The 20,294-nt window shown below is 41.7% G+C and overlaps 1 protein-coding gene across 3 annotated transcripts in view; it reads right to left on the reverse strand.

Moving 5' to 3' along the window:
- The window catches only part of esama (endothelial cell adhesion molecule a), a 147,313-nt gene that overhangs the window by 32,167 nt on the left and 94,852 nt on the right, over positions 1-20,294 (reverse strand). Inside the window, exons 1-4 of one of the 3 annotated variants that reach the window (XM_043676836.1) lie at positions 19,854-19,876; positions 9,490-9,629; positions 5,739-5,949; positions 2,684-2,842 (exon numbers count right to left, since the gene is read on the reverse strand). In XM_043676836.1, coding sequence (XP_043532771.1) covers positions 2,684-2,842; positions 5,739-5,949; positions 9,490-9,606 — 487 coding nt within the window. In that variant the 5' untranslated portion in view covers positions 9,607-9,629; positions 19,854-19,876. Of the gene's footprint in view, positions 1-2,683; positions 2,843-5,738; positions 5,950-9,489; positions 9,630-11,568; positions 11,587-19,853; positions 19,877-20,294 lie in introns of those variants that run through there. The other 2 variants (XM_043676834.1, XM_043676833.1) reach the window with 2 other exon arrangements.

Consider the following 20,294-nt stretch of genomic DNA (forward strand, 5'->3'; position numbering starts at 1 on the left):
ATACAACACGGAAGCAGACCCTTCAGTCCATCCCGTCCATGCTAACCAGATACTCCACATTAATCTCGCCCCATTTGCCATTACTTGACCCATATCCTTCTAAACCCTTCCTATTCATATATTATGAATCATGATATGAATCATGTTATCATGCTGTCACTGAGACTGGCTTTGTACAATGCTAGTAACTGACTTTAAATTCAACCAGATATAATGCTAACATTTGAACACACGTGTGTTCAAATGTTAGCATTATATCTGGTTGAATTTATATCTAGTGTCAGCCTGGATCACTAGACGAGAGTGTGGTGCTGGAAAAGAAAAGCAGGTCAGGCAGCATCCAAGGAGCAGAAGAATCGATGTTTTGGGCAAAAGCCCTTCATCAGGAAAGAGGCTTGTGAGCCGAGGGGGTGGAGAATAAATGGGAGGAGGTGAGGCTGGGGAAGGTAGCTGAGAGTGCGATAGGTGGATGGAGGTGGGGGTAAAGGTGATAGGTCAGAGAGGAGGGTGGAATGGATAGGTGGGAAGGAAGATGGACAGGTAGGACAAGGTCATGAGGGTGATGCTGAGTTGCAAGGTTGAAACAGGAACAAGGTAGGGGGGGAGGGGAAATAAGGAAACCAGTGAAGTCCACATTGATGCCATGTGGTTGGAGGGTACCAAGTTGGAAGATGAGGCATCTTTCCTCCTGGCATTGTGTGGTTAGGGGGTGGCAATGGAGGAAGCCCAGGACCTGCATGTCCTTGGTGGAGTGGGAGAAGGAGTTGAAGTGTTCGGCCACGAACAGTGGGGTTGGTTGGTGCAGGTGACCCAGAGATGTTCTCTGAAGCACTCTGCAAGTAGGTGACCTGTCTCCCCAATGTAGAGGAGAGTGCATCAGGAGCAACAGATACAGTAAATGACGTGTGGAAGTGCAGGTGAAACTTTGATGGATGTGAAAGGCTCCTTTGGGGCCTTGGACGGAGGTGATGTGGGTGCAGGTTTTGTAATTCCTGCGGTGGCAGGGGAAGGTGCTTGGAGGGGAGAGTGGCTTGGTGGGGGGCATGGACCTGACAAGGGAGTCGCGGAGGGAATGATCTTTACAGAAAGTGGATAGGGGTGGGGAGGGATATATATCTCTGGTGGTGGGGTCCATTTGTATGTAGCGGAATGATGGAGAATGATGCGATATATATGGAAATTGGTGGTGGAAGGTGAGGACTAGGGTGGTGATTGGTGGGAAGGTGTTTGGAGGGTTGGGGTTCGAGAATGGAAGTGTGAGATTGGAGGGGTGGGGTTTAGTGGGGTGGGAAGGGGTAGTATACATCAATTACATAACCTGCGCCAACACCTGCCCCCTCACCCCCGTCCAAGGTCCTAAAGGAGCCTTCCACATCCATGAAAGTTTCATCTGCACTTCCACACATGTCAGCTACTGTATTCGTTGCTCCCGATGCAGTCTCCTCTACATTGGGAAGACAGGACGCCTATTTATAGAGCGCTTCAGAGAACATCACCGGGATACCCACACCAACCAACCCCACCACCCCGTAGCCGAACACTTCAACGTTCCCTCCCACTCCGCCAAGGACATGGAGGTCTTGGGCCTCCTCCATCACCACTCCCTAATCACCCAATGCCTGGAGGAAGAACCACCTCATCTTCTGCCTTGGGACCCTCCAACCACACAGCATCAATGTGGTCTCACCTTATCCCAGTTCCAACCTTCCAACTCGGCACCACCTTCATAACCTGTCCATCTTCCTTCCCATCTATCCGCTTCACCCTATTACTATTATCCTCATTCCTGATGAAGGGCTATTGCCTGAAATGTCAACTCTCTTGCTCCTTGGATGCTGCCTGACCAGATGCGCTTTTCCAGCAACACACTCTCGACTCTGATCTTCAGCATCTGCAGTCCTCACTTTCTTCTCTGGACTACTCGGCTGGTGACCTTTACTATTACACCACCATCTCCCTCAATGATGGCAGACCTGCACCAGGTGAAGTTTATGATAGTGGCTTGTCACCACATTCTCAAAAAATATTGGCCAAGCCATTGATATCCACACTCAATGAAAGAATTGAAATTAATGGCCTACTTCCATGCTGTTTTATCATTCAATAGCATGTCTTGTTTTGGAGGTCATAATTAAAGCAAGATTTGTATGCAAATAGGGGATAGCGAGGACTGCAGATGCTGAAAAGTCAAGAGCCGATAAAGTGTCGTACCAGAAAAAGCACAACACGTCAAGCAGCACCTGAGGAGCAAGAGAGTCGACATTTGGGGCATAACCCTTCATCAGTACTAATGAAAGGTTATGCCCAAAATGTCGACTCTCTTGTTCCTTAGATGTTGCCTTGCCTGCTGTACTTTTTTTCCAGTGCCACACTTTCTGTGCAAATGGAAATGTTGATATAGAATTTTACACAATAATTCACTACAATGGCAACTCAGAATCTAAGCATTATAGCACTCTTTCCCAGCACCCAAGTTACATCCATACCCTCTCAAAAAGGTCTGCATTTATATCGTGCCTTACCTGACCTCAGGATGTCCCAATGCACCCTAACATCAAATGAAGTGCTCCGAAAGTGTATTCACACTCATACGAAACATTTAGTGTGGGAACCTTCCAGCTTTTGCAGATAGTTAGTTCTCCATCAAACATAAAGCAAAAACATTTCAGTTTCTCATACTCACAATGTCCACGGCGTAAAGTAGGCTTTGTCCTGGAAGTCGTCCATGTCCAGGAGTAATTGGGTGCAGGTTCACCTTTTTCTGAGTGACATCTTAGGGTCACATTGCTGCCAAAATATTGGCTTCCAGCAGCAATTGTGCACTTTGGAGGGGAAGGTGGAACTGAGTAAGACATGTGAAGAGAAAACAGATGTACATGAAGTGGTTGTTGGTACAATGATAAAATAGAAACAACACAATACTTAAAACAACACATTTGTTTGCAAGCTGACAAACAATTTACAAAATATTGCAATTGCTGTAATGCTCATGGACTTACTACATGTGTTGTCTCATATATACAGTTAAATTTGCATTATCTGGTATGCACAGAGCATGGATTATGACAGTAACTCAAAAATGCTGATTAGCAATTTGAATCATAACCATAAGGAGGATTAAACAATCCCACATTACACAAGGGAAGGTGATGGCCTAGTGGCATTATCACTGGACTCTTAATCCAGAGAACCAGCAGGGGACTCTGAATCCCACCATAATGGAATTTGAAATCAATAATTTACAAAAATATATGGAAATATCATCTCATGATGACCATGAATCGATTGTCAGAAAAACCCATCTGGTTCACTAATGTCCTCTAGGGAAGGAAACTGCCATTCCTACCTGACCCGGCCTACATATGACTCCAGACCCACAGCAATATGGTTGACTCTCAATTCTGGGCAATTAGGGATGGGCAACCAAGCTTGAAACTTCAATATAAGGTACAGAGTCAAGACTTGCCAGAGTTGCAGCTTCGGGTGAAAGCATGGGTAAGAAATTAACAGGAGAGAAGGAGTAATCGTTGCAACAACTAAGCTAATGCATGATTGAAATAGATCATGGGTCTATAGGGAGAAACCTTAATGCTTTGACATAATTGAACTTTTAAAAATCTGATCTTGGAAATTGAGGAAGAAGAAGCATTGACAACCATCCAGGAGAGATATACTTGCACTGAAAGAAGGAAAAGTACAAACTGCTAGGCCTCAGAAAGCAAGTGTTTTACACCAGTACTGCTAGATATACATTGATTTACCAGTCTGGGGTATCTTGCTGTGTGGGTGTATGAACATATACTGTACCTGAGGCTATTTGCTCCTTGTTCCAATGTAAAACTCTTCAAATAATTACATAGTGTAAGATTCCTTTATTTACACGTGTACACAATAAGACATCAAATACTGCTCTCTAGTGTAGTGTCTAAGACCTCTCTCTTTGCATTCGCATTCCAGTGTGGTGTTTTCTCCCTTCCTGACCTCAGAGTCATATGATGGGTTACACTATCATCTGTTACCCAAATATCACCATACCATTCAGACCTCAACCAGATTGCGAGAATTGTCAAAGCAGCACAGAAACTAACCCGTGAACCTAAGATTTTGGGAGAAATATTTACAATAGACATGTAACAATTTAGTTAAAAACTTGCGATGTAGAGGAATGGAATTAACACCAGGATCAAAAATAATGACAAGGATGATGCAGCGATGATATTGGAGTCACAGATTAAGTAGAGAGAGTTGGAAAGGAGTGGAACGTCCAGTCTAGATTGAAGATGATGCGTCTTTTGATCAATAAGTAAAGCTCTGCTTCGGCAGACCAAATAGAGTTATAACCCAGACATACAACAAATGGGTGGAGCATCCTGAGGTGCAGGATAATCTAAATTTTACTGTAATTTATTCTTTCATAAATGTGGATGTCACTGACAAAGCCAACACTTGTTGCCCTTCCCTAATAACACCTGAACTGAGTTGCTAGCTAGTCTATTTCAAGGAGCAGTTAAGAGTCAACCACGTTGTTATATCTAAGCAAATGAAATCTGTCATGAAAGCTGTTCACCTTCAACTCTACAATTTTTCTCACCTTTTTCTAAGAATGCTGACCTGTAATTTTGGTGGGGTGTTGAATAGCAAAGATCTGGGATTGAATCCATGTTGTGGTACCAACTTTGTGTTTGCTCTTTCAGCAGGTCCAATGAGAGGAGGCCAAGGTAACCTTAAACATCTGCAGACTATCCCATGATTCCCACCCAACATGTCACTCATAAAACCCAACAGCTCCTTCCCTCACTGATAGGGTGTGGGCATCAGTTTTGTACTGGGCCTCTCATACGTCTATAATATCTTCTATTTATTTATCCCAGATGGCTGCATAAATCAGACATTAGGCCTTCAGTAAGGATCCAACACATGTTCAAAATGAATGTCTTTTCAAAGTTTGTTTGAGGTGCCTAAAGCATAGTTTATTCAGGCTAGAAGTGAAAAAGCCTGCTCTTGTAGGCCTCAGATCCTTGCCGTATGGAGTGTGGCTTGTTGCCTTCATGGTGGCTCAAAACAGTGAATACAAAAACTCTTTAATATCAACAGGGTATGTCCGAAACGGGACTGGAATTCCAAAACTACACACTGGGAAAAATCCCACTCCGGACAGCCTTAAAAAATGGCAGTCGAGAGTGTGGTGCTGGACAAGCACGGCAGGTCAAGCAGCAAGCAAGGACCAGAAGAATCAACGTATCGAGCAAAAGCCCTGATGAAGCTCTCTCGGCTCTAATCTCCAGCATCTGCAGTCCCCACTTTTACCTGAAAAAAAATGATCTGCAAGGGCTAAATTCAGTCTGCTGGGGCAGGGATAAATGTGCCTACTGGTGGACATAGCCACCTGCAATAGACCAAGCAGTTCATCCATGCCAAACAGCCATAAATTTATTGAAATATGTTACTCAAGGTCTTATGTATACCTGTAGAACCTCAGACGCAAATGGGAGGACTGTGCCCACCTTGTGCCAAATGGTGATCCAACTAGCCCCGGAAAGGAAATGTTGAAATTCAGCATAAAAACGGCCCAGGAAACTTTGGGGACATAGACAACAAACTTTTATTCTTCATACAGGGGTTTACTGAACAAACCTAATCTAAATCCTCGGCCCCATTTGCTAATTAATCACCAATGTTAGAAGTACTTCATTCCCCTGATCTCTGGCTTTAATGAACAAGCACAGTATAATACGTACCCCGTACAAACAACGCTGTTTCTCCAGAGATAAGTTTGTTGCCATCACCAGGAAGTGAAACGGCTACTGTGCAAGTATAGGTATCTGTGTCAGTCAGCTTTGTGTCATTGATGTATATGGAGACATCACCAGCCAGCTTTGAATTTTTGAAGCCGATACGGTTTTCATATCGAGATATTGGAAATATGCCAGAATTGGTATACATCAATATCTTGGGAAGGAGAAAAGCAAAATTAATCTTTGACAAAGAAAGTTACCTGCATGGCATGGAGCAAACATAACAGAATCAAACAAAAGCAATGTACTTCTTCATGTTGACATTATATCAATGAGCATGGTATCTAGCTTGGATGGCCTTAAAAGGGTTCAAATCTTTCGATCTGGATTGCAATCTCTATTTCTGACTCAGGTCTAATCAATGATTATCTACTGACTTTCCCAGGTTTTTTTGAGCCCAATATCCAGTGCTGGATTTGCCCTAATGGGGCAGCACGTTAGCTCAGTGGTTAGCACTGCTGCCTCACAGCGCCAGGGACCTGGGCTCAATTCCACCCTCAGTTAACTGTCTGTGTGGAGTTTGCACATTCTCCCTGTGTCTATGTGGGTTTCCTCCAGGTGCTCCAGTTTCCCTCCACAGTTCAAAGATGTGCAGGTTGTGTGGATTGGCTATAGGAAATGCAGGGTTCCAGGAATGGGGGTCGGAGTAGGGGCTGGGGGCTGGGTGGAGTGCTCTTTGGAGGGTTGGTATAGAGTCAATAGGCCTGCTGCTCTGCTGTATGAATTCTCTGACCGCTGTCCACAGAAATGTCAGTTGCTTGCCATTTCAATATACCCCCTAGCTCTCATAATAATACTTCATGCCCCTAGCCTGCTGCAATGTTCCAACAAAGCACAAGCTGCATCCCATTCTCTCCTGAAGCACTTTGCAGCCTCAACCCTTGAGATTCCATAACATCAGAATCGAATGCTTTTTCTTCCAACAGAGGTATCCAGGGGTACAGCTTCAGAGTTCCTTTCAAGTGGCACCACATATAGACAGGGTGGGGAAGAAGGCATTTCACATGCTTGCCTTCATTGGTCAGACTTAAAAATCACACAACACCAGGTGATAGTCGAACAGGTTTATTTGGAAGTAGAAGCTTTCAGAGCGCTCCTCCTTCTTCAGGTAGCTAGTCACTGGTCAGAGCATGAGGTATAGAAGTTGTGACATCATGTTGCAGCTGCACAAAACATTAGTGAGGCTACTTTTAGAATATTGCATACAATTCTGGCTGCCCTGCTGTAGGAAGGATGTTATTAAAATAGAAAGGAAGCAAAAAAATTTCGAAGGATGTTGCCAAGACTGGAGGGTTTGAGCTATAGGAGAGGCTGGAACAATTTCTTTTCTCGACCATAGGAGGCTGAGGGATGACCTTAGAGAGGCTTGTATATCATTTTCCATGGACTGGGGAGTCCAAAAGCAGAGGGCATAGGTTTAAAGTGAGAGGGAAAGATTTAAAAGGGACCTGAGAGACAACATTTTCAATCAAAGGGTGGTTTGCGTACTGAACAAGCTGCCAGAGAACACGGTACAGGCAACATTTAAAATATATTTGGACAGGTACATGAATAGGAAAGGTTTATGAGGGATATAGACCAAACACAAGTAAATCAGACCAGTTAATTTTGGTTGAGTTGGACTGAAGCATCTGTTTATGTGCCCAATGATTCTATGATACACACACAGATTTTTTTAGATTAGATTCCCTACAGTGTGGAAACAGGCCCTTCGGCCCAATCCTCCAAAGAGTAACCCACCCAGACCCATTGCCCTCTGACTAATGCACCTAGCACTATGGGCAATTTAGCAAGGCCAATTCACCTGGCCTGCACATCTTTGGATTGTGGGAGGAAACCTTAGCACCCGGAGGAAACCCATGCAGACACGGGGAGAATGTGCAAACTCCACACAGACAGTCACCTGAGGCTGGAATTGAACCTGGGACCCTGGTGCTGTGAAGCAGCAGTGCTGACCACTGAGCCACCGTGCTTGTTGCGGTTAAATCTCATCTAGATTGCTCTTAGTAGACAGGACTCATTCTCTCTCACACACACACCTTAATTTACACCCATTTTACATCTCCTTTTCTCTTTCTCATTGATTTATGTCTTTGTCTTCATCTTTTGTACTGCCCTTAACCTTTCTCTGTTTCTATCAAACAAAACCCGCTTTCCAACACCTTCAGGTCCGAAGAGGATTCAAATCAGACTCAAAACATTAACTCTGTTTCTCTCTCCACAGCTGCTGTCAGACCTGGGGGATTTCACCAGCATTCTCTGCTTTTGTCTCAGGTTCTGACGTTGCATTGGCCGCTGAGAGAGGAGGGTGGGTAAGGTGTACTGGATGATCCCCAGTCATCCTCATGATCCCTTATAACACTGATATAACTTGGTACCACACACGCCAAGTCATGACCACTTACTTATTTCCAAGACTCCAGAAACAACTATGCCAACTCAGTACAAACTTGTGATCCCTCCTACCAATTGTCCTTTCTCCTTGTACTTGCATGCCAACGCAACCTTCAGCAGATTTCAGGAAACATGCGAAATGAAACAAATGTTTCTAAATATTTATTACAGGACTTACTATATTGAAGAAGAATCATTCACATTCATTAGGATGTTGCCAGTGTTGGAGGATTTGAGCTATAACGAGAGGTTGAACAGGCTGGGGCTATTTTCCCTGGAGCATTGGAAGCTGAGGGGTGACCTTATAGAGGTTTACAAAATTCTGAGGGGCATGGATAGGATAAATTGACAAAGTCTTTTCCCTGGGGTTGGGGAGTCCAGAACTAGAGGGCATAGGTTTAGGGTGAGAGGGGAAAGATATAAAAGACACCTAAGGGGCAACCTTTTCACGCAGAGGGTGGTACGTGTATGGAATGAGCTGCCAGAGGAAGGGGAGGAGGCTGTTACAATTGCAACATTTAAAAGACATTTGGATTGGTATATGAATAGGAAGGGTTTGGAGGGATATGTGCTAGGTGCTTGAAGGTGGGACTAGATTTGGTTGGGATATTTGGTCGGCTTGGACAGGTTGGACAAAAGGGTCTGTTTCCATGATGTACATGTCTATGACTCTGGTTCTATGACATCATATGCATTAAATCTGTTCAAACAATTAACTGTTTATTAAAAAATTGTCTATTCATAACTCCACATCAAATGCAAGCAATCATTTCATAATCGTTTTAACTATCAACCCCTGTTCTATGTTAATGTTATGTTGTGGAAAGGAGTCAGGTAGTAATCATGCTATAATCAAACCACTAAAGGATACTTCCCAAATACCTATTGAAATTGCTAAACAATTGCTACTTTCATAGATACAGGCAGGCAATTTTTTTCAATCAAATTTAAAGCACAGAAGATTTAAATACACACAAATTCACAGTTTTACAGCATCTGCCTTTCAACAGCAATTATCTTTTGGTCATGAAGTCATGGAACACAATGTTTGAAGCCATTCCTAGAGCAAAAATCAGATTTGTTGACATGTGTACAGAGTTCAAATTATCCAACTAATTTATAATTAGCATCAGTGCACTTCACGCCCCACCTCCCTCCTTACCATCATGTATAGGAGCCACCAAAAATAAGATGGTGACTTCAAGATCTGGGTCTCCTTGACCATCATTTAAAGACCCACAAAGGCTCCAAGATCCTGAGAAACCCAACATCTTGATATTGATGATGCTATTAAACTTACTGGTCCATCTCTCTTTTTGGTCCATGTCACGGAGGCAAGTTGTGCTCCCTGAGGGATGGAAATCTTGCCAGTCAGGATGACTGAATTGCCAACAGCGATAATTCGTTTTGTCGGCATCTCCAGCCGTAATTCTAATGATTCTATCAGACAACAGAAACAAAGAAATATGAATAGAATGTTTCGGTTCATATGTAACTGAGATATAGGCAGCCAAAGCTAAACTGTGTTGAATAAGCTAATCACAGCCAAGGCATTACAATTAGCCTTGAGCTAAGGAGAAAACTAGGCTGCCATGATTCTAGCTCCCGATTATTAGTCACTTTACACAGTTGGAAAACAATGATATTAACACTGTTGGAAAATACACATAGCTGAATAGTGGGTGATGGTAGGAAAACAGCTCAGCAGTCACACACTCCGATGGACAAATAACAGTGGAATTACCACCATCAAATTCACGCATGAAGCATGGCTATCTGGGAAAGACTTCAGACTGCAAGTGTGGCCCACTGAGCACAAAACAAAATCCTGTTCTGCAGAAAGGTTCAATCAAGTTTACACTTTAACTTTGGAAGAGCAGTAGAATTAGAATTAGGGGTGGCTCAGTGGTTAGAACTGCTGCCTTACAGTGCCAAGGACCTGGGTTTGTTTCCACCCTCAGGCAACTGTGTGTGTGGTGTTTGTACATTCTCTCTATGCATGGGTGGGGTTTCCTCCCACAGTCCAAAGATATTCAGGTTAGGTTGATTGGCCATGTTAAATTACCCAGAATGTGCAGGCTAGATGTATTCGCCATTGGAAATGCAGGCTTTCATGGATGGAGTGGGTATGGGTCAGTTTGGACTTGATGGGCCAAGGCCTGTATCCAAGCTGGAGGCATTCTACAGTTCTGAAAGAGAGTCATACAAGAGACTTGAAACTCTTTCTCTCTCTGACAGCAGTTGCTGTCAGACCTGCAGAATTTCTCCAACATTATTTGTTTGAGTAGAATTAGAGGAAATTGCCTGTGTCATGTAGAGGAAAGTGCAAAACTAATGGGTGAAAATGGCATTCTGTACTGAACCTCTGCTACAGCTGACCAACCAGTGTTTCATATGAGTGTAGGAGGAGCTCTCCTCTGTAAAAGCTGTACTAATCCTGATTGAAAAACCAATGCTTGATAATAATAGTTCATATTGGAAGTAGAACGTGTTTGATTTTCATGACAGTCATTATTCAAGCTCTTACCCAATGAATATAAAAATGAGACATTTGAGATTATTAAACATAATAAATTATTAAGCCTGCAGGATCAAAACACATCCCTGCACAGAGATCAGGAGGCCGGTTTAAACAGGAAAGCACAAGGAGGAAAGCAAAAGCCATAACAGTGCATGCTTTTCTGAGGAAATAATTTCTATTAGTGGCAGGACAATCCTACTTATTTACATAACACTACTTTTGGCACACCCCATGAAATTAATACAGCTAAATAATACAGTTAAACACAGTTAATTTAGCTATCTTCACTTCCCAATAACAGCATCCCCTCTCAGAAATGGTACAGCTCATGTATTCAGACAGTGATCTGGGACAGAAAGAACTGTTCCAATATGTTACCAAACTGCATTATTTATTTTACAAACAGCAGTTGTCGACTATGATCTGCAGTTCCCAAGGCCAGTTCAACACACTGTGCAGTACAGGGCAGTTTCTGCTTGCTTGTATTTCTGTTTTGCCAATGCTGCTGCAGTCAACATTGAACCAAACATCCCAGTCACACCTTTGACCAGTGCGTTGTCGGTCCAACAGCACTCATTTTTTTTAAATCAAAGAATATTGAAGTCCACCCCCCCCCCCCATCCCAGCGTGCTGGCCAACAGTAATCTCTCCAACAAACAAATAACTCCACTGTTATTTTATTGCTGTTTGTGGGATTTTGCTGTGCGCACATTTCCTACATTACAATGGTGACCATATTTCACAGGTGTGACACTGTTTTAAAAAGAATTTGAAATGTCTTGATGTTGTGAAAGACACTATAAAGATACAAATCTCTCTTTCCTAATGACTACAAGGTTTTAAAAGCAAAACTTTCACCGAATCATTCCTTCCACATGTAGCTCGCTTTCTCCCCTGTACGTATAATTCTTCACCTAGATTTAAAAGAAAGGTGTTATTTTGATTGGTCAGTGTGCTACATAGTACAGATCACACTAACGAATAAGTTAGGAGCTCCAGTAATCAAACTAGGCTGCACATTATTTAGATAGAAAACAATCTCAGAACTTATCTTATATTGACCAGAAACCTGGAGCTTAAAACTACCTTTGCTGCTTCTATATTCCAGGCTTCTTAACTATTAGTTCATCGAGATCACTCCTAATCATATCTAATGTGCACCAAGTCCCAGTTAACAACAATCTTTGTCTTTGCTGATTGGTACTTACTTCTACTCATGCATCATCTCAATTTGTAAATACTTAGCAACTTGCTGGAGTTTCTCTGTGGCCGTGTCCCCTCTGTAACCTTACCAATCCCATCTTCTCATTGCTTCCTCCCCTTAACATCACACTCTTATACTTGCCTGCACTTTTCACACCACTCATTGGCAGCAGAACCATCATGATCCCAATTTCTGGAATTGCTTCTCTAAATTCCTGTATCTGTCCACATCCATTTCTTTGTTTAAGACTCCTTTTAAAGATCCATCTCTTTTGCTCAACTTGCGATTACAATTTCCTTAGCTGACTCAGAATTCATTGCCCAATTGAGTCCACCTTACATGAAGCATCATGGGACGTTCTTCAACAATTTTAGAAGAATGTCAATATCTGATTTTTATTAACAATTCTGTAATACATCTTCTGTGCCATTTGAAAAAGTAAAATGGACGCATGGAAACAATTTATAATAATGTGCTTCCTCTTTTATCAATTTGCTTACTGATGTGAAAGTCTTTGTGTACCTGATTGCTCATTGTATTCCAAAAGTTTTCTCATCTGTGTTTCTGAACAATAAAAATGCAGCATTGTGGCAGCCAACATGTAGAGGATTTTCGAGGAGAAAGTGAGGACTGCAGATGCTGGAGATCAGAGCTGAAAATGTGTTGCTGGAAAAGCGCAGCAGGTCAGGCAGCATCCAGGGAACAGGAGAATCGACGTTTCGGGCATAAGCCTGATTCCTGAAGAAGGGCTTATGCCCGAAACGTCGATTCTCCTGTTTCCTGGATGCTGCCTGACCTGCTGCGCTTTTCCAGCAACATATTTTCAGCTGTAGAGGATTTTCCCCAATAGAGCATACAATATTAGCAAGTTTTAGAAGATTTGTAGCTCAGGTTGAGGTTCTGGGTGTAAGTTTGCTCGCTGAGCTGGAAGGTTCATTTTCAGACATTTTGTCACCATACTAGGTAACACTATCAGTGAGCCTCCAGATGAAGCACTGATGGTGTAGCTCACTTTCTATTTAGTGTTTGGGGTTCCTTAGGTTGGTGATGTCATTTCTTGTGGTGACATCATTTCCTATAGTAATGTCATTTCCTGTTCTTTTTCTCAGGGGGTAGTAAATGGGATCCAAGTCAATGTGTTTTTTGATAGAGTTCCAGTTGGAATGCCCATACCTCATGTGTGTCTCTGTTTGGCTTGTCCTAGTATGGATGTGTTGTCCCAGTCGAAGTGGTGTCCTTCCCCATCCATATGTGAGGATACTAGTGAGAGTGGGTCATGTCTTTTTCTGGCGAGTTGATGTTCATGTATCCTGGTGGCTAGTTTTCTGCCTGTTTGTCCAATGTAGTGTTTGTTATAGTTTTTGCAAGATACTTTGTAAATACATTAGATATGCTTGTGTATAGGGTCTTTCAAGTTCATTAGCTGCTGTTTTAGTGTGTTGGTGGGTTTGTGGGCTACCATGATGCCAAGGGGTCTGAGTTGTCTGGCAGTCATTTCTAAGATTAAAAATGTGTTGCTGGAAAAGCGCAGCAGGTCAGGCAGCATCAAAGTAAAAGGAGAATCGACGTTTCGGTCATAAACCCTTCTTCAGGAATGAGGAGGGTGTGCCAAGCAGGCTAATATGCCAAATTAAAGTTGAGGAAGCTGTCCTCCTGAAACATCACAACCTAATGGTGGGAAAGCACATTGCATCTGTGCTTTATCAGGAAAAGAGGTCATCTACCAGATAGGAAGGCTTGGACCTATCTAATTGACTTTCAATGTAAAATATATTCATTGTTCACAATTTTACTGTTTATAAGGCTTTGTAGGAAGGTAACTTTTGTGTGTGCTGCCATCTGCATCTTCTAAATGTGTGGAATCTTTAAGTGCTCATGTGTGTGCGAGGAAAGCCACCTTGTGGTCTATCAAGCAGAGTCTTGCGGAATAAACCAGATATAGTTTATTGCAACTATTTACAGGTAATGGATCTAGCCTTTGGCTTGTCTTCACCGAATCCTACTTTACTCTTACCAACTCCTCAAGACATATCAGAGTAGGAAACATTTATTGAAATCAATCAAGTATTAATCCTTAAAGATCCATATGCATCAGTAACCACTTGAACAGGAGACATCTTCAACATTTAGCCATGAATTATTTATGTTCTATCCTTGGTTTGGGAGTAGGATATGCTGCTACCAGGTGCAAAAAGAAGATTTATCGTGGAGATTTCCCATTTACTACAAGAGGGATTGCATTCTTGGCAGGAGAGACATACCAGATGTGAAATCCATTCATATTAGCAAAAAGCCATAAAAATTACAGAAGTTACTGCATCTCTTTAGAATAAGAGTTGAGGAAATACCTTCCATTTGTTCAGGCAATGAGGATGAAGACGCAGTATGAATAGCTGTGTCATTGAGGGGTGGAAAGTGCGTTTTCACTGTGATAGATGCTTGGATTAGAAAAAATTATATTCTTGTTAAGGAGCAAAATCCTTATTGTCTGAATACTTGAGCTGTAATTCTTGCCATCCACAATTCCAGAAACACTTTCATAATTGAGCATCCCCCTGCTCATGCAATTCAATGTTGTTCTCTCCAGAATCAGTTTAAATGTTTATGTGGCAAATTAATAATTATTACATGGATCTCCCAGATCTGTTAACTTTTTAAAAACTTTGTGACTAAACTACAAATTTTCTGCAGATGCTATTATACTTGTCACTCTCTAAAAAGGCATGTTTCTAGTCCCTAGTAATGACAGTTTAAAAACAAGGCCACTACAGAATATGAGTAGGGTGTATAATAGAATGTGATACCTGCTAACAATAATGATGTGATTGTAACATCAACAAGGTAGAGAAGTCTGGAGTGGATGAGAAAGATATTGTATTGAACATACACATGTGTAACTAAAGAGTGTTGCAGTACTGAAGAGAATGAGAGAAGCTAATTCTACGATAAAGACACACGAGAGTTGTTAGGGACTAATATTAAGGACACTTCATCGTGCCATGTGGCACTATCACTGTGCTACATGGGCTATACTTTTAATGGATCTAGCAACTCAAGACTGGGCATCCATGAGGCATCGTGGACCACCAACAACAGCTGAACTGTACTCCAACACAATCTGCAACCCCATGGTCCAGCATATCCCCGCTCAACCATTACCATCAGGCCAGTGGATCAAACCCTGGTCCAACGGAGAGCGCAGAGGGCATACCAGGAGCAGCACTAGGCATACCTGAAGATGAGGTGTCAACCTGGTGAAGCTACCAAACAGGACTACGAAAACATCATAAGCATCAAATGTTAGAAAGAACTCAGCGATCGTCCAACCAATGGATCAGCTCTAAGCTCTGCAGTCCTACCACATCTAGGAATGATTGTGGATAATTAAACAATTCACTGGAGGAGGCTCCACAAATATCCCCATCCTCAACGATAGAAGAGCACAGTATATCAACGCAAAACATACAGTTGAAGCATTCACAGCCATCAAAGGTCTTACAAGTCTACCTACTGTACATGGACTGCAGTGGTTCAAGAAGGCAGCTCATCACCACCTTCTCAAGGACAACAACGTATGGGCAAGAAATGCTGACCAGCCAGCAACGCCCACATCCCACAAGTGAATATAGAAATAATAGAAGCAGCCAACTGAAACAGAGGAGCCTCAAAGAGAGTATTTGAGGAGGCAATCAATTACCTGAAAACAAGAGGCACTGAGCTCACAAAGCAAACTGGCAACAATCAGGCCATGAGGCGCAAAGTAATTGTATTTTTAATATTAAATGAATAATAACCTGGCCCAGTTTTATTAATATGGTTGAAAATGTTTCATTATTGACCGAAAAGAAACATATCTGTATCAAGTCCTCTCTCTAGAATAGTCAAAATTAAAATCACTGAAATAGATATAAATAAAATAATACTTCATTTGTTTCTTCATAAATATTTTTTGATAGGAAAGTGTTTTCAACATACCAGTGACTGTGCCTAAGAAAACAAACACAATTTCAAGAGGTTCCCTAGACCAAGGAAAATCCCAAATTGAGATATGGGCCAGGCTTAGTCTGAGCAAATTAAATTTTGGACATCTATAGGAGATCACAGGCATTGGTTTGGCAAATTACTCCTGGACTGCTCTGACGTAACTAGCTGAAATAAGTTGAAGTTCTACTTCAGTGTTTCTTATGCAAATTATCAACTGAGCAGATGCATTGTGGCACCTCCAATTCCGAACGAGCTCAAATGTGTTCATTAAACTGTATAGGGAATTCTGATTACTTATTGAATTCAATGCTATCTTCTGGAGGTTAATATCAATGGGGAGAAAGATTGGAGCTGTCAATTAGGATTGGGAAATAAATGCTAACCAGTGATGGCCACATCCCATCAGTAAATAAAAAAAAGAATTATTACCTTAGAAAAGATTATCCCTTAAGGCCTAATCCATTTCAATATTGTTCCTGCTTACAGAATTTTAGTGCTGGCTTTAAACCATTGATATGAAGTGAATTAACACTTCCATCGAAATAATAGAGCACAATTATATAAATGCTCGCCACTACAATTAAACATACAAAGCTTCACTCGCTCACAGAATACCAAATATAACTTTATTTTCAACATCAAATACAATTGATGATTGCAGCTAAATTTTTCATACCTACTATCCATACTTATCATCAAGAAAAATCATCATTGCAAATGTTACATTAAAATGTAATTAAAAAATATAAATTCAGGAGTACTGACAGTGATTTAATGTGGCTTTCTTTGAATGCTAAATTACAGTTATCTGTACATACGTTCTCTCTATATGTGGTTTAAAGACATTAAATATCATGTGAAAAGGATTAAACTACAGCCACAGAAAAAAATTCATTTTAAATTAAATCTCCCCTTTCTTAACCAGATCTGTTTCGTTGAATGCATCCTTCAACAGAATGTCATTTTAGGTTCTTAAATATGAAGCAGAGTAGTTATTTATTGGATTGGAATAGCTTCAGATCCAAGAGAAGTGAAGCTCTCTACAAAATATTGCTCCCCTACTCTTTCGATTTTTCTTGTATAGGTTTCTGAATGGCATTCAAACCAAGACTGCTCTGTTCAGATAATCACTGTTAGTTTGCACACAATCTTTTAGTGATTCCAAGAGTTTATAGTCCGAATATTCGGTGGAGTGTCAGCAGTCAAATTGAAACTTTGTTCATATTTACTTATGTTGGTACTGAGCTTCACATTTCTAGCCAGGAATTCCAATTCTGGCTTTACAGAAATGCAGAGCTTATTTAAATCATAGCTGTTCCTCTTTATTGCAGGATTGCCATTAGAAATCGAATCATGTCCCCTTTTACAACAGTCAGTCACTGTGTTCTATATCCAACAGCATAGCCAGATACATTGATAATATGAAGGGCTTTTGCCTGAAATGTTGATGTTCCTGCTCCTCGGATGCTGCCTGACCTGCTGTGCTTTTCCAGCACCACACTCTTAACTCTAATCTCCAGCATCTGCAGTACTCACTTTCACCTAGATGCTATGAAATGCTGAGTATGTAAGTGTGGGGATAGAGTGCAGTTGATTAAGGGATAAAGATTGATAGGGTGCTACAGGGGTGAGTGTCAGGTGTAAGTTGCCTATGTTCAGGGTCCCAGGTAAGCAGAGTGCCAAGTGGGAAGGATGCTACGGAGCCTGATAGTGCCAGGAATGTGATGGAGTGTGTAGGGTAGGATGGGAGGGGTGGATATTGGAACCAGGAGGTGAACAGAGTGTTGGGAAGGGAGGGAAATGGAGGGCTGGTGGGAGTAGGTGTAAGGCTGGTGGGGATTGAGGGTTTTGGGGTCTTTGTGCAAGGAGGTTGACCCATATGATGATTGGTTGTGGTTAGCAAGTGGTGAACGGGCAGAATATTAGGTGGCTCAGAGCAGCAGAGAGGGTCTTGTGCCCACTTCAAGTCAGCAGTGGGGAGAAGGGGGGAATTCAGGACCCGGGGTGGGGTAGAATTGTGTTGGGTAGAGGTTCTGGTCAAGCTGGATGGGGGGCAATTGTCAATGTTTCCGGGGGTGTTGTGAGTTGGTCAGGAGTAGTTGGGACGTGTGTGTTCAGTTGGGGGACTCAGGATCTCAACTCTGTTTTTAATCATCAAACTTTTCTGAAGTAACCATTAACTTAGTTGAAGTTGACCTTCTGAATTCTCTGGCATTAAGGATTGTTTTATGGCTGGTTTCAGGTGAATAAATGATTTATTGTCACATATATTTTGGTAGATGCAGTGAAAAGTGTTCTGTCGCCACAATCCAGTGCAATTTTGAGATACAAAAGAATAAAAAGAAAATATTTAAATAAAGTTCATCTTCACTAGTCAGGGTCCCAAATATGGCTTCATGCGGGGGAAGTGCCTTCAGAATCTTCAATTTGCCTGGAAATCCCCACAGACTTTGTTGTGTCTAGGATTCTGAACTCCAGTCCATACTGTCCCAATGAGTCTCTGGCCATCGGAGTATCCAGGTCTTTCTTCATTAGGATACAAATCAGACTTTAATAAGCCTGTCTTACAGTGTAAGGTGGACCCAATGAAGACTAATTTTATGCAGTAAACATATCTGAGAGGTATTATAAAGTAAGCCCTACCATTTAATTTGTTAATTGGAACAATCTAGAATGCCTAATGTACGAGTTATTCATTAATCAGACAGGCACAACAAGGACAGCCCTTTTCCAACCTCAAGCCTCTAAGGACAAATCAGCAAAGAAAACTTTTCTACAGTCACAAGAATTAGGAGAAGGAGTAGGCTATTTGGTCCCACGAAACTGCTCTTTGATTTGATCAGGGTTGATCTGACTGCGGCCTTTAATTTTTTTGTCTACCTTTGTATCCTTTGGATCACTTAGGGAAAAGTGAGGACTGCAGATGCTGGAGATCAGAATCAAGATTAGAGTGGTGCTGGAAAAGCAGAGCAAGTCAGGCAGCATCCAAGGAGCAGGAAAATTGGCATTTCAGGCAGGACCTCTTCATCATGAAGGGCTGATTCCTGATGAAGGGTTCCTGCCCAAAACATTGATTTTCCTGTTCCTCGGATGCTGCCTAACCTGCTGTGCTTTTCCAGCACCACTCTAATCTTGATCCTTTGGACCACTTGCCAATTAAGAATCTTTCTAATCAAGCTTTAAAAATATTAAATGACTTTAGTACCACAACTTTTTGGGGAATAAAACTCAATGCACTAAAGACCCTCAAAGAGGAAAAAGTCTCTTGATCTCTGCCTTAAATGAGAGACCCCTAATTTTTAAATAATATCCCCAATTCTAGTCTCTCTCACAAGGAGAAAAATCCATCCAGCACCCACCCTGTCAATTCCTCCCTGTTTTATTAAAACCACACCTCATCTAAATTCCAAATGAAACAGGTGTAAACTGTCCAGCTTTCCTCTTAAGTTAACCCCTTTCTCCCATGAATCAAGCATATGACCTTCTCTACACCGCTTCTGATGTAATCCTTTTTCTTCTTAGCTAAGGAGACCAAACGTGCACACTTCAGATGTTGTTTCATGAATACCCTGTAAAATCATACTAAAACTACACTACTTTCATATTCTAATCCCTATATAATAAACAGTGATGTTCCATTTGCCTTCCTAATCGTTTGGAATACCGGCACACTAACTTTTTGTGGTTCATGTTGAAAGACACACAGCTCTCTCTGTACCACAGAGTTCTACAATCTCTTTCCATTTTAATAGTACGTACACCATGTACATACATGCAGGAATAAGTAGGGCTGGGTGTAGGCCTTTTGGATCAGATTCGAAGGCTCTTGTATTAATGATTGGACACAATGCTGTAGACAGATAAACCTTGTTAAAACAGTCAAATCTTTAAACACATAGCAACCCAATAAAACTATCATCAATACAACATTCATTTGAAAAAAATAAATCTTCACCTCAACTCACTCTCCAAGAGCTTCAATAGATCCTACCAGCATTTGATGACCAGCAACTCTAAGGAAAGCAGAATACTTTGTTAGATGACTGAAAACCTACAGTTGCACACAAGAGGGCAGTGTTGTACAGGCTCCTTGTAAAATGAGTTGATCAGCAGCACATTGCTGTGCAAAAGTATCAGGAAATAAATTCTTTCCTCAGAGGCATGTCTGTCTGTCTCACATCTCTTCAGCACATCATCTGCATCATTCTGTGCGGTGTTCAAATCTAGCCTTTGTCAGCATTGTCCAAACTTAGATCATGGAGGGTTTGAGAAGTGCAAATAAGGAGAAACTGTTTCCAATTGCAGGAACAAGTGAAACTAATTGTTACAGATGTAGACACCAAGCAAAATTACTGGGATGATCTGGGAGATAGCAACGAGAAAAAAAACTTTATAA

The sequence above is a fragment of the Chiloscyllium plagiosum genome, chromosome 35 (genome assembly GCF_004010195.1).
Source record: "Chiloscyllium plagiosum isolate BGI_BamShark_2017 chromosome 35, ASM401019v2, whole genome shotgun sequence".
In the NCBI taxonomy this organism is placed as follows: Eukaryota; Metazoa; Chordata; class Chondrichthyes; order Orectolobiformes; family Hemiscylliidae; genus Chiloscyllium; species Chiloscyllium plagiosum.